General features: G+C 38.9%; 1 protein-coding gene across 1 annotated transcript; it reads right to left on the bottom strand.

Moving 5' to 3' along the window:
• Window positions 1–278: 278 nt before the first annotated feature.
• INSL6 (insulin like 6) lies at window positions 279–15,106 on the bottom strand. The gene is made up of 2 exons (XM_039230868.1): window positions 14,767–15,106; window positions 279–684 (listed from the first exon to the last, which is right to left on the bottom strand). The coding sequence occupies exons 1-2, from the start codon at window positions 15,047–15,049 to the stop codon at window positions 329–331; spliced, it is 639 nt and encodes a 212-aa protein (XP_039086799.1). The 5' UTR covers window positions 15,050–15,106; the 3' UTR covers window positions 279–328.
• Window positions 15,107–15,346: the final 240 nt, after the last annotated feature.

The raw sequence follows: 15,346 nt of genomic DNA on the forward strand, positions 1-15,346 counted from the left end.
TGTCATACAGATGGAATGCAGAACATTCCATAAGCCATTTAAATGCAGCCTGAGAGAGTTTCAAGCACAATGACGAGCATGGACAGGTAATTCTCAGATGTCTACATGGATCATGCCACCTCCAGTAAGATCTTCTTCAAATATAAAAATATATGAAAAATTGGGATTACCAAAGAAAATACCAAGATTCCTATTACCACATAATGTATTATTAAGTGCCTGCAAGTGCAGCTAGATGGTATTCACAGCAAAGAACCTACAAGGACAATTACCAAAAATAAAATAAATATATTAAGCTTTTATTAAGTTAGTATAATTCCTATGATGGTTAGTATATGTCAGCCATGACTGATGTTACATGTTTCTGTAAGTTTTTATGATCAATATATGGAAAGCATGCAATGCTGAGTTCTTCTTTAGTACATCCTCTAAGACAACACTTTTCTGAGTATCCTCTGCGTTTTCTTTGGGGATGATTCCCCCAAAACACACCGCTTAAGGTTTTAATTTTGTTTGCATTTTTCTTCTGAAATTCTAAAATCTCATGAACATACTGATTGGTATCTTGTGAGGACAATTCTCTTGTCTTATCTGGTGGCAAGTTGGCCCTTTTGTATCTGTACTCAGGCAGTGACAACATCTCCAAACTGTTTATTGCCTCTTCCTCAGGGGCAGAAGTAGAAACTGTTGAGAGACAAGAAAAAAAAATCCTATTTTATTAAAATCTTCCTGTAGCCAAAAAATTAGTTGTAATACTAGAATACTAAAGTCTGCTAATTACTGAAAAACAAGTAATCACATTTTAAATAATAAAATGGCTTTCGAAAGCAATATATGTATTTTAACTGAAATAGCTGTAAGTAGTGTTTTCCTATAAAAAAGCTTAGAAACCTCTGCACATTTTTTATGCGAAAACATTTTTGAGGTATCATTCACATGTCATAAAACTCAGTATTTTAAAGCATACAATTCAGTGTTTTTTAGAGTATTCATAAGGGTATGCAACCATCAACACTGTCTCATTCCAGAACAGTTGTATCACCCCAAAAAGAGGCCCATGCCCATTAGCAGTCACCCCCATTTCCTTCTTCCTCCAGCCCCTGGCAGCCACTAATCTACTCTTCATTTCTAAGGTTTTGCCTATTTTGGAAATGAAATCATACCACATGTGGCCATTTATGTCTGATTTCTTTCACTGAGCAAAATGTTTTCAAGGTTTATCTATGTTGTAGCATGTATCAGCATTCAATTCCTTTTATGACTGAATAGTTTTCCTTTGTATGGATATACCACATTTAGTTGATCCATTTATCAGTTGATGGACATTTAGGTTGTTTCCACCTTTTGTTTATTATGAACACTGCTCCTATGAACATTTACATACAAGTTTTGTGTGAATGCATGTCTGTAATTCTCTATGCACATACCTAGTAGTACAACTGCTTGTTCATATAACAAATTTGTTTAACTTTCTGAGAAACCACCAGACTGCACAGTAGCCATACTGTTTTAAGAGCTACCATTGATATACTAGGGTTCCAGTTGTCCCACACCCTCATCCACACTTGGCATTTTCCAATTTTGATCATAGCCATCCTAGTGGATGTGAGGTGGTGCCTGGTGTGGCTTTTATCTGCATTTACCTAATGACTAATGATGTTGAGCATCCTGTCATGTGCTTATTGTATATCCTCTGTTTAAATCTTTTGCCCATCTTTTACATGGGTTACCGTAGTCTCCTCTTATCAGCAATTTCTCTTTCCCTGGTTTCAGTTACCCTTAGTCAACTCTGGTCTGGAAGCAGATGACCCTCCTGACAGAGCATCAAAAGGTCAGTAGTAGCCTGATGCTACATCCCAGTGCCTATGTCATCTACCTCACTTCATCTCAGCACACCAGCATTTTATCATCTCACATCATCCAAGAAGGGTAAGGACAGATAACACATTTTGAGAGAGACCACATTCACATAACTTTTATTACAGTATATTATTATATGTTATATTTTGTTATTAACTTCTTACTGTGCCTTATTTATAAATTAAATTTTATTGTAGGTATGTGTGTATAGGAAAAAACAACATATATAGGGTTTGGTACTATCCTTTCAGGCATCCACTGGGGGTCCTGGAGTATATCCCCTGCAGATAAGGTGGGATTACTGTATTTGTCTTTTTATGCACATCTTATAACTAAGTGGTTAGTGGAAGCCATTTTGTTCTTTGTTGAACTATATGGAAATGAAGAAGTGGTGATGTGCTCAATGAACTGATTGCTATTATAGTGCTCTTAACTCAGTATTATTGGAAGAAAATTAAAATAAATCCAAAAGGTAATTAATTGGAGACCTGGTGGATTCCATTATTGCCCTTGCATGTCTACTATCTCTTCTAGAAGGATATATTTGCCTATAATCACTGCTGTGGAGCCAGCCCTTAGACAGACATGTTCTGAGCCACATGACTCTACCCTAGGCCCACAGTTGAACAGACTGGAGGTTGTCAGTACCTGACCCCAAAGAAACCAATCTACCATGGTGGCCAGCAATCCATGCCATGTGAAAACATGAGTTGGCCCATCAATTTCCTATCTGTGAACTTATGACTAAGAAGTAATGAGAAAAAGATTAGTGAGAACCAACACTGAAAGGGTACTATGAAGCTTGTCATGACAAGCTAAAGCCATAAAGGAACATCAATACTAGAGGAGAAAGGAAACAGAGAGATAAAAAGAGAGAAGGTGGTTTTTAAAGCTGATGTGATTCCTTAGGCCTTCCAGAGCCTTTCCAAGTCCTTTCCTACATTTTGTTTCTATAATAACTATCTCCCCTACCAGTTTTTCTTAAGGTTACTTAGATAAATTCCTGTCTCTTATAGTTAGAGTCCTATTAGAACACTATTTACTAATTTTGTATTTACGTATGTATATACGTATGTATGTATTTTTAAAGTAGGCTCCACACCCAACACGGGGTTTGAAGTCACTACCTTGAGATTATGAGTCTCATGCTCTACCAACTGAGCCATCCAGGTGCCCCACTAACTTTGTATTTAAAATGCTTAAGCTGACTTGTGGAACATTAAAACTTTAGGATAGATATTAAGGATATTGAACAGTAAGGCATCTAAGACAGATAAATCCATGATTGAATAAAATGTGTCATAATTAACAGAGGACACTGAAGGGAAAAAGTAAATTAGGTTGTCTAGGCACATTGAAGGGAGAGCTTCCTATAGAGATGTGCCAAGTTCTGTCACTCAGAGAATAAAAAACAAGCAAAAAAACAAAAAACGAAGAAAACAAAACAATAAGAAGGAAAATCACAAGTGAAGGCAGCTAAAGACTAGTTAATGAAAACTACATGTCACATTGGGGAGGGAATTTAATGAGAAACAAGCTGTACTCACCAGAAAACAAGGTTAACACGAGTATTCAGATAAATGGATTTGAAAAAGAGCAACAGAGAGGACCCAAATAGTAAAAAGTTAAGAACTCAGTGAAATACAAAACCCAAACACTGTCAATGTTTAGAAACCCAAAACTGGTTCTTGAAAATAGATACAACCCTAGCCAGACTAATCAAGAAAAAAGAGATGAAAATGGACAACAAAAAAAGAACCATAGAGAGAAGTGAGTTTTTAACACAAATGAATATTATGAATGCTTATACATTTAAAAGTCAAAATGAAATGGATGAATTCTTAGAAAAATACAAGATGCCATAATTGGCACAGAAAACTTAGAAAGACAGACATAGATGGTTTTAGAGGTAGGTTCTACCTGATTTGCAGGGACAGTAAGTTCTAATGATATACAGGTTGTTCCAGGAAAAGAAGAGAAGAGCAATACCTGCCCAGTATCTTTTGTGAACCTCATATATGCTTTCTTCCCAAACTGGATAAGAACAACATGATTTAAAAAGAAACAAAAAACCACATGAGCCTACTTATAAAAGTTTATGTGGAAGTCCTAAATAAGATATTAGTTAACTGAATTCATAAACATATTTTACAAATATATTTAGAAAGTATTTATTCCGGGAATTCAAAGACAATATCCCAAAATACAATTTACCACATTATTAACCCTCCTACTCACTCTCAGTTATGTTTGCTTTCTATTTTAAAGAAAAGGAAAGCAATCGTAAGAGAACTTGCATTTGTTCCCTTCACCATTTTTTTTTTTACTCATCTTTAAAATCTGTACCCATATATCCTGCCTTCCTACCTATTTACGTGGGTGAGCTACGCACTCTAAAGCCTGCTACTCCATTTATGGACTGGACCTCCCCTCCTCTTCCCTGCTCCAAGGTACCACTCCAGCAATGCTGTTCTATACCCTTCATCATCAACTCTTCATGCCTAGTGAATCACTCCTATAAGCACCAAAAAAAAAAAAAAAAAAGGATAAGAAAAGAAAAGAAAAATTATTTCTTCCGCTTAAGAAAAGCCCAAACCACTTCTCTTGGCTTTGCTTACCCTGTCAGTTACCATCCTGTTTGTTGTCTCCCCTGTGTAGCAAAACTCCTTCATAGTTTTCTATTATTTGTTAATTCCTTTTCTCTCCTTCTGTCTTAAACCCTCTCTAATCAGACTTTTGTTCCATCGCTTCACCAAACTCCTCTTTTCTAGGTCACAAATGATCTCTATATTGCTAATTCAACAACCACTTCTCATCTGACTCACTTTCTTCACTTGGTGTCCAGGACACCACCTTCTCTCTTCTTCCCACCTATTTGTTTCTTTTCTGTCTCCTTTGCAAATACTTCCTCTTCAGCTTTTTAATATTATGTCTTCTAGGACTCAGTCCTTGGTGCTCTTTTCTATTTACACTTCTTCTCTTGGTGATCTCATCCAGTCCTACGGCTCTGAAAACCATCTATGTACCTATGCTTCCTAAATCCCTGTCTTCAAGTAAGATTTTTTCCAAACCCCAGATTCATATGTTCTACTTCCCACTCAGTGTTTCCACTTCAGTATCTCAAAGTCAACGTGCACCAAACTGAACCACTGATAGTCTTCCAGATCTGTTTCACCTGAGGCCCTTCTTATCTCAGTTGATAGGAGCCCTATACTTCCAGGTGTTCAAAGCAAAAGCTCTGGGATCACATTTCAAAGAAATACTGGGGGCGCCTGGGTGGCTTCGTCGGTTAAGTGTCCCACTCTTGATTTCTGGCTCAGGTTATGGATCTCATGATTCATGGTATCGAGCCCCATGTTGGGCTCTGCATGACAGCATGGAGGCTGCTTGGGATCCTCTCTCCTCTCTCTCTCTCTCTCTCTGTCTGTCCCTCCCCTGGTCACTTCTCTCTCTCTTAAAATAAATAAACATTTCACCAATCATATTGGAATCATTCTTGAGTTCTCTTTTTTCTCGTAGCTTACATAAAACCTGCTCAAATAGATCAGGAATAAAACAGCTTCCAGTACCTCCGCTGCTACCATCTCATCCGGCAGCTGTCATCTCGAACACCGGAACACCGCACGGCCCAAAGCAGCTCTCTCCTTCTATGCCTGCCTCCCTACAACCTGTCCGCAACACAGGAGCCAGAGCGGTCCCTTTAAAATGTCAATTAATGTCATTCTTCTTCTTGAAAGCCTATAATGACTTTACCACTCACAGTAAAGCCAAAGTCCTTACAGTGGTCTAAACACTGTCCCTAGGCCTGTCTATAACCTCTCTCTCTGCTCTAGCCACAAGAGCCTTGCCTGCCCTGTGTGAACAGCACAGAAGTGCATTTGCTCTGCTCATTCCTCTGCCTAAACACCCTTCCCCCCCGCTGTCTGCTTGCCTGAGTCCTTTACCTCCTCCTTTCTCAAACCTCACCTTTCCAATGAGCGCTGCCTTGACTACAGTATTTAATCCTATCACGCACCCTCCAGCCGCCCTCCTCCTGATCTCCCTTCTCCTGTTTTGCTCTTTTCTATAGTTCTTATTACCTTCAAATATTTACTCATGTATTATGTTCTCTTACTGTGCAATCTCCATGAGACCAGACATCTGCTTTGTTGACTTATATCCCAAGGGCTTACAGCAGTACCTGACCCTTAACAGGTACTGAATAAGTATTTGGTGAATTAATTAGTAAAAGAGAAAAATCATATTAATATGCAAAATGATATCCCCCAAAAGGCCTTAAGAATGTTCAGCCCTACTTGTAATGATTTAAAAAATTGCAACTCTCTTATTTTGGTGAAGTTTATATAATATTATAAACATTTTACCTAATGGAGAAATTTAAACGCATTCCCCTTTAAAATTAGGAACATGACAAGGCATCACACTATTACTACTGCTTAACAGCACTATAGGACCTGGCCAATGCTAGAAGAAAAATAAAGAAGAATACTAGTGTAAAGTTTAGAAAGGAAGTGACAAAACTATCATTTGTAAATGATAGAATGTAGAAACAAACTCTGAGAACCATTAAGGTAGTTCAGCATAATTACTAGATAAAGATCATCCTGTAAAACTCCTTTGCATTTCTCTAACCAAAAATCACTCAACACAGATACAATTAGAAGGTATTTACAATAGCAACGAAAACAAAGTATAAGGATTTTACAATAGAGAAAATCTCCACTGAGAAAACTTTAAAATTCTAATGATAGAATATAAAAATACTCCACACTTGTTATTTTTAAAAGATACAAATCTTCTTCAAATTAATCTATATATTCCATGCATCTCAATTAAACCTACAGATAGATTTTTATTTTTTTCATTATGCTGTGCTCACCACAAGAATAGCTATCATATGTCACCATATAATGCTATTATAATGTCATTGACTATATTTCCTATGCTGTACCTTTTATTCCCATGACTTAGTCATTCCATAAGTGGAAGCTTGTATCTCCCACTCCCCTTTACAGATTTTGCCCATTCTCTCTACCACCCTTTCCTCTGGCAACTATCAGTTTATTCTCTGCATTTATAGGTCTGTGGTATTTGTCTTTCTCAGTCTGACTTACCTCACTTAGTGTAATACCTTCCAGGTCTACCTATGCTGTCACAAATAGCAAGATCTTATTCTTTGAATGGCTATATAATTTTCCTCTGTGTGTGTGTGTGTGTGTGTGTCTGTGTGTGTCTGTGTGTGTACCACCTTTTCTTTATTCACTCATCTATCAATGGACACTTGGGTTGCTTCCATTTCTTAGTTATTATAAATAATGCTACAATAAACATAGGGGGACATATCTTTGTGAACTACTATTTTTGGGTTTTGGGGGGTAAATACCCAGAAGTGAAATTACTGGATCATACGGTGTTTCTATTCTTAATTTTGAGGAGCCTCCATAGAGGTTTTCACTGTGGCTACATCAACTTACATTCCCACCAAAGTGCACAAGGTTCTTTTTTCTTCACATCCTCACCAACACTTGTTATTTCTTGTCTCTTTATGTTTTTTTAAGGTGTATTTACTTATTTTGAGAGAGAGTGGGATGGAGCCAGAGAAAGGGAGGGCGAGAGACAATCCCAAGCAGGCTCTGTGCTGTCAGCAGACATACTGATGCGGGGCTCCATCCCACAAGTCATGAGATCATGACCTGAGCCAAAATCAAGAGTCAGACACCTAACCAGCTGAGCCACCCAGGTGCCCCTCTTATCTTTCTGATTTTAGCTATCGTGATAGGTATGAGGTGACATCTCATTGTGGTTTCGATTGGCTTTTCCCTGATGATTAGTAATGTTGAGCATCTTCTAACATGTCTATTGGCCGTATGTCTTCTTTGGGAAAATATCTATTTTGGTCCTCTGGTCATTTTTAAATTGGATTTTTTTTTTTTTTGGTCTTGAGCTAAGTTCTTTCTATTTTTTAAACATTAACCCCTTATCAGGTTATATCATTTGCAAATATCATCCCTCATTCAGCAGGTTGCCTTTTGTTTCATTGATGATTTCCTTTGCTGTGTAAAAGCTTTTTATTTTGGTGAAGTCCCAATAGTTTATTTTTGCTTTTGCAAAAATATTTTGAATGCCTTAGGAGACAGATCTAGAAAAATGTTTCTCTGGCTGATATTAAAGAAATTAATGCCTGTTCTCTTCTAGGAAATTTAAGGTTTCAGGTCTCACATTTAGGTCTTTAATCCATTTGGAATTTATTTTTGTGTATGGTCCAGTTTCACTCTTTTGCAGGTAGCTATCTAGTTTCCCAGCACAATTTACTGAAGAGACTATCTTTTCCTCATTTTATATCATTCCTCCTTTGTCATAGATTGACCATAAAAGTATGGTTTATTTCTGGGCTTTCTAGCCTGTTTTTATTGATCTATGTGTCTATTCTTCTGCCAGGACCATACTATTTTGATTACTGTAGTTTTGTAGTATATTTTGAAATCTAGAATTGTAATTCCTCCTGCTTTGTTCTTTTTTCTCAAGGCTGCTTTGGCTATTTGTGTGTGTGTGTGTGGGGGGGGGTTCCATACAATTTTTAGTCTTATTTGTTCCAGTTCTATAAAAAATGCTGTTTTGGTAGGAATTGCACTGAATCTGTAGATGTACATTTTAAAAATATTAATTCTCCCAATCCATGAGAATGGAATATATCTCTATTTGTGCCATCTTCAATTTCTCTCATCAATGTTTTTATAATTTTCAGAAGATAAGCCCTTCACCTCCTTGGTTCAGTTTATTACAAGATATTTTATTACTTTTGGTGCAATAGTAATGGGGATGTTTTCTTAATTTCTCTTTCTGCTACTTCATTATTAGTGTATAGAGACACTACCAATTCTGTACATTAATTTTGTACCCTGCAACTTTACTGAATTCATTTATTACTTCTAATGGTTTTTTGGTGGCGTCTTTAGAGTATCCTATGTATGGTACCATGTCATCTGCAAATAGTGACAGTGTATCTTCTTCCTTACTAATATGGATGGCTCTTACTTCTTTTTCTTTTTCTTTATTTTCTAATGTTTATTTATTTTTGAGAGAGAGATGGAGCATGAGCAGGGAAGAGACAGAGAGAGAGGGAAGCACAGAATCTGAAACAGGCTCCAGGCTCTGAGCTGTCAGCACAGAGCCCAACACAGGGCTTGAACTCATGGACCACGAGATCGTGACCTGAGCCAAAGTAGAACGCTTAACCGACTGAGCCACCCAGGCGCCCCCCCATTTAAAAAAATTTTTTTCTTATTTATTTTTCTTATCTGATTACTGTGGCTAGGACTTCCAGTCCTATTTTGAATTAAAGTGGTGAGAGTGGGCATCCATGTCTTATTCTTGATGTTAGAGGAAAATCTCTCAGGTTTTCACATTTGAGTATGAAGTTAACTCTGGGTTTTTCATACATGGTCTTTACTATGTTGAGGTATGTTCCCTCTAAACCCACACTGTTGAGAGTTTTTATCATAAATGATGTTGAATTTTGTCAAAATATTTTTCAGCATCTGTTGAGATGATCATGACTTTTATCCTTCATTTTGTTCGTGAATCATACTGATTGGTTTGCAAATACTGAATCATCTTTGAATTCCCAGAATACATCTCATTTGATTGTGATGGATGATCCTTTTAAGTATTGTTGAATATGGGTGCTAACATTTTGTTGAGGCAGATGGATTTTCTTAATGCTTATTTATTTTTGAGTGGGTGGGGCAGAGGCCTGAAGCAGGCTCTGCACTGACAGCACAGAGCCCCTTGTGGGGTTTGAACACACGAACTGTGAGATCATAACCTGAGCAGAGGTCTGATGCTTAACTGACCGAGCCACCAGGCACCGCTTAGCAGATGGATTTCTTAAAAAAATTCAATGCACTTACTGTTAATTATATAGGGAAGAATAAAAGTTGAGAATTAGTGAATCTTAAGGGGAAAAAAACATTGAAGATGTGCCCTCCTATAAATGACATCCTACAGAGTCATATCATTAAAAAACAGTATAGTAATTGTACATGGTCAAACAGAAAGACCAATTAAATAGAACAGGAAACTCAGACAAACAGTAAATGAAAAAGGTAGGTCTAGAAGTCAATGGAAAAAATTATTATATAGTCGGTGGTATCAAGAAAATTAGCTACTTTTGTAGAGAAAAATAAGACATCTTGAAAAAAACTAAGATAGTAATGCTAGCCAGAACAGACCAAAGCAGTCTCCAGAAGAATTAAGAACCTAATGTGAAAAGTAAATCTATAAAGTGAACAGAGGGACAGAAAAGGACCTCTAAAGTAAAATTTCAGAAGTATGAAGAATAAGGCAAAACACTTATTGCCTAATTATATAAAAATTGAGGTTTTCTGTGAAGCACCACCAATAGACAGATGACAGAATAGGAGAACATACTTGCAGTATCTAAAGCCAACAGCTATTGTACACAGTACAATGACTCTTACAAATCAACTAATTCAACTCCAAATGAAAATTATATACAGAAAACTTCAGGGGGAAAACCCCCCAATGACTAATGCATATATGAAGAGGTGCTCACATCCAGATCAAGTTAAGACAAAAATAAGATGCCATTTCATCCTATCACATGGAGAAAAGTAAAGAACTGTATAATGCTAACTGTTGGCATGAACATGAGAACACAGGAGCCCATGTGCACTGATGAGTGCAATGGTAAATTGGTGCATCCATTCTGCAGAGCAGTCTGGCACACCTCAAGTAAATGCAGCATACACACGTTTTCTTGCATAGCAATTTTACCCCTAGGTATATATCTCTGAGAAATGTTCACACAGTTCCTTAACGGAGCATATGTCGTGATGTTTGTTCACTGCAGTGTTATTTATAGTGGCAGGAAGTTGAAGGCTATTTAAGTTAGGTGCTCACTGCTGAGAGAATAAATAAAATGTCGGGAATGTGTATAAATATTATGGAGCAGTCTGAAGCATTGTTCACAAATACTATGAGATAGATCTTTAAAACATTTGTTAATGTTTATTTATTTTTGAGATAGAGAGACAGAGAGACACAGAGGATGAGCTGGTGAAGGTCAGAGAGAGAGGGAGACACAGAATCTGAAGCAGGCTCCAGGCTCTGAGCCACCAGCACAGAGCCTGACGCGGGGTTCGAACTCATGAACTGTGAGATCATGACCTGAGCCAAAGTCAGATGCCCAACTGACTGAGCCACCCAGGTGCCTCAAGAGATAGATCTTTAATACCATTTAAATATATTTTAAAAATACACCACACAATAAATAATGCACAATTTGAAAAAAAAGTATACAAATATAAATACACAATTTGGAATGGTTGCCTATGGGAGGAGGAGAATGGGAGTGGAGAAAGGAGATAGCAGAAGACTAATCATCTTCCAACATACTGTGTAATGTACTTATGTGTACCATCTATGTTCACTATTCTGTAAACTTCATGAGGGGAGGAGCCTACACTGCTACCTGAGGAAAACTCTTCACCTTTATATTCCAAGCACCAAGAAGCATACCTAGCACATGACAGGCACTCGAATTTTATTGAATTAATATATAAAGAAGGGGGTCCTGCACAGCCCATATGTGATAATGATATCTAAAAAACAAACAAAAAACAAGAATAAATGAATGAAGACCAAGAATAGGGGAATATGACCAATCTAACTGGAATAGGTGTTACTGGTTATGAAAAGCTAGTGACAACACATTCATAATTTCACCTGGCACTAACAGCTGGGAAGTACCATACCCGGTCAGAATTTAGAAATATGATGTTAGCTTCATGATGCCACATTCTGGGGTAGGTCTTGGAGCCATGGCCCATACATACCCTCAAAGATCCACTATTGAGAAGCGCACACAATTTCAGATTCAAGTTATGTATGAATAGCTCTGAAAAAGGGCATTTAAAAAATTTTTATTTTTGCAGGGGAGGAGTAGAGAGAGAGAGGGAGAGAGAGAGAGAGAGAGAGAGAGAGAGAGAGAGAGAGAGAATCTCAAGCAGGCTCCGTACTGCCAGTGTAGAGCCCCAAGGGAGACTCAGTCCCATGAAGCACGAGATAATGACGGGAGCTGAAATCAAGAGTTGGATGCTTAACCAACTGAGCCACCCAGGCGCCCTCCAAGAAGCATTTTTTAATATCAGTGCACCAAACTATCTTTCCCTATGTCAGAGTCAGATAGATCATCAGAAGATTAAAATTGTTGGTAACTGACTTGATCTAACATAGAAATGTGTCCTGCTAGTACAAGTTAAAGTTAATCAACTGTTCAGCCACATTCAAATGGACAGAAATGGTATAATTATACATTCTCTATTGGGAACACATACCTCTCTACAACTTCTAATTATTCACTGGAAATTAACCGGATAGACTGAATGTCATCTTTCCTAATAGATTAATAATTTTTAAAAATTTGGCACAAATTCAAGAAAGATATAATTTTCACTCGTGGAATTTGAGAAACTTAACAGATGAACATAGGGGAAGGGAAGTAAAAATAAGATGAAAAATTATAAGAGACTTTTAAATACAGAGAACGAACTGACGATTGATGGGGATGGGAGTGGGTTAAGTAGGTGACAGGCATTAAGGAGGGCACTTTTTGGAATGAGCACTGGATGTCATATGTAAGAGATGAATCACTGGGTCCTCCTCCCGAAGTCGGGACTACACTGAATGTTAACTAATTTGCGAATAAAAAAAATGAACTTTATGCAAATTCATATTGATAACTTAAATCCATTTTTCATTCTTCCACACATTTTAAGACAACTGTGGCTTTACTGCCACGTGACATTTCCACTTCAGAAAACTGTCCTTTACATAGTTCCCACAATAACATGTTTCCATGAGTAAGACAATTCTAAAATGTGGTAAGATACATTTTTATTTCCAACAAATCTTGTTTCATGGAAACTCCCTCTTCATTGAATTAATAGCATTTATTCCTCCAGGGTAGTGTGAATAATACCTGAAACAAAGGGGTCATTAATCAGCTCTGAGTTTTAAAGTTACTCTTGAAAAATTTAATAGTCTTCAGAGCAGGCTTTGATGAGAAAAGGGATTCCAAGTTCTTTTTAAATAACAAACCCAAGCTTATTGGGGCGCTGCCTTGCTCAGTCGGTTAAGCTTCTGACTTTGACTCAGGTCATGATTTCACGGTTCGTGGATTCCAGCCCCTGAGTCGGGTTTTGTGCTGACAGCTCAGAGCCTGGAGCCTGCTTCGGATTCTGGGTCTCCTGCTCTCTCTGCCCCTCCCCCGCTTGAAGAATCATCTCTCTCTCTCTCTCTCTCTCTCTCTAATAAACATTAAAAACATTAAAAAAAATAAATAAATAACAAACTCAAGTTTGGATGTCTGAATGTAAAATTTTGACTACAGTATAGGTAGTGAGAGCATCAGGCATTTCTGGGAGCTTGTAAAAATGTGGACTGCTAGGGCCTCATCCCAACCCCTACTGATTGAGAACCTATCTATTGACAGCTTTTGTTCTCCAAGTGAATCATATGCGTGTTAAAGTATGGGAACCACTCAATTAAAGTACTGGAAGGCTGGGGAGAGATACTTCTTTCATTATAAGAGCAAAATAAAATGAGTTTACATGTAGGTAGGTTTGGTGGTAGAAAATGATCCAAGATTCAGTCTGGTCGTTTCTGTTATTTCTGTATTTCAAAGTTTTTGTCCCCTTAGCAGCAATAGGAAGAATGGAATAAGTTCTGTTCATTCACTAATTAAATAATAAGTTAACAAGCACCTATGATGTGGGAGGCTATTTGTTTCAGTCATCCACAGGAGGGTGTTTTTTGGGCACAATAGTCCACCCCTTTCCTTAATTTCAGTAATCTTGACTTTTTGCAAAATTTGTCCAAATCAAATTAAATTAATTGAATTACTTTAAAGGCAATAATTTCAGTGACCCTGTGCTATGGACAGCCTATACATAAAATGTATTTTCTTTTAAAATGGCAAACCACGTTGGTACTAAAATGTACAACTACATTTGGAAGAGAACAGTGGATCTGAAACAAGAATATTCTTCCTAAAGACTGCTTAAAAGCATTAAGTATACATTCAGCATGTATTAAGCACATAGTGTGTGCCAGGCCCTCTGCTCGGCATTTCAGATAAAAACATGCATGAAATAATCCCTATAATATGGTATGGTATACAGGACTGGCCTTACGGGATGAGACTCCTGCAGTCAGCGCTTAGGAGAACTTTGTGTTTTTCATAATGCTCTATTGTTGCGGTCTTGAAAGTCTCAAAAATTTTTATCTTATAATTGAAGTGTTAAGTACTTTAATTTTTAAGTGAAGTCTGGTGGGACAATGGACCATGTATGTGAGCAGAGGAGATACAAAAAAGGGGGAAAAGCTCTTTATTTTAGTACCTTCGATGGCCCTATCTTGCTTCTGAACAAGGCGCCCTGTATTTCTATTCTGCACTGGGCTGGGCCGATCGTTGGGCCGGTCCTGATGATGGTCAGACAGATCTACGTGGTAGACATCGTGGTGGATGGAGAATGGAGTGAGAAGCTATGAAAGAGTCAGTGATGATCTCACAGGGAAAATGAAATTTAAGAGTTTTTGAAAGAGTTTGTCAGATGACAAGTATACTCAGCTAAGGGAAAGCTAGGGAAGAAGTAGCATTCTTACATAAATGTATTCATTTATATGTGCATACTTATTTCCTCTAAGTTAAAAAAAAAAAGCTTCATTGTCTGTTGCCAATATACCGGCTTATAAAATTTTTTTATTTTTCTGGGTGCTAGGCACAAGTTCCATTTCCCGAGGAAGCTCCCTGCCTGGCAGAGCGAATCTGGGGGAAAGAAATGTACAAGGATGAACAAACACGCCTTTGGTTTATATTTTTACCTGGGTTTGTGCCTCCCGCCCAGGCTGGGAAAGTGGTTTGGGAGCTCTCCAGCCGGTCGGGGATGAAGGTCTCGATCTTCTCATCGGCCTGGGGAAACAGTGGGATTTGGGGGGTTTCCTCCTTCAAGAAGTGCCAGCTGACATTGCCACAGAGTTTTACGATTTCCTTCATGAGGTGCCTGCCGCACAGCTTCCTAGCTTTGCTGATGTCGCTCAGCTCACGGGAGACCGGAACTAACGGGAGCCCGAGCCACAGCACACACAGGCAGAGGAGCCGCGGCATCCCCGAGCCCCCGCGGCAGCCAGGTCCGCGGCGCGGTGCAACTGCCGCCCGCCGGGCCCCGCCCACCGCGGCCGCGCCCCGCCCACCGCGGCCGCGCCCCGCCCACCGCGGCCGCGCCCCGCCCACCGCGGCCGCGCCCCGCCCACCGCGGCCGCGCCCCGCCCACCGCGGCCGCGCCCCGCCCACCGCGGCCGCGCCCCGCCCACCGCGGCCGCGCACGCACAGCTGGCCGGCCCGCGAGCGCGTGCGGACCTCGCGAGAACGCCCAGGTGCGAAGCGGGAGCGGCGAGGCGGCCG

Source organism: Hyaena hyaena, unplaced genomic scaffold (assembly GCF_003009895.1).
Source record: "Hyaena hyaena isolate Hyena2069 unplaced genomic scaffold, ASM300989v1 scaffold_51, whole genome shotgun sequence".
NCBI classification, from domain to species: domain Eukaryota; kingdom Metazoa; phylum Chordata; class Mammalia; order Carnivora; family Hyaenidae; genus Hyaena; species Hyaena hyaena.

What these genes read in the sequence shown, in the direction of transcription:
- INSL6 (XM_039230868.1), bottom strand. Translation starts at nt 15,049, where the DNA reads ATGCCGCGGCTCCTCTGCCTGTGTGTGCTGTGGCTCGGGCTCCCGTTA. An exon ending in GGCGGGAGGCACAAACCCAG is followed by an intron (nt 685 to 14,766) that starts GTAAAAATATAA and finishes GTCTCTCAACAG; the next exon opens with TTTCTACTTCTGCCCCTGAG.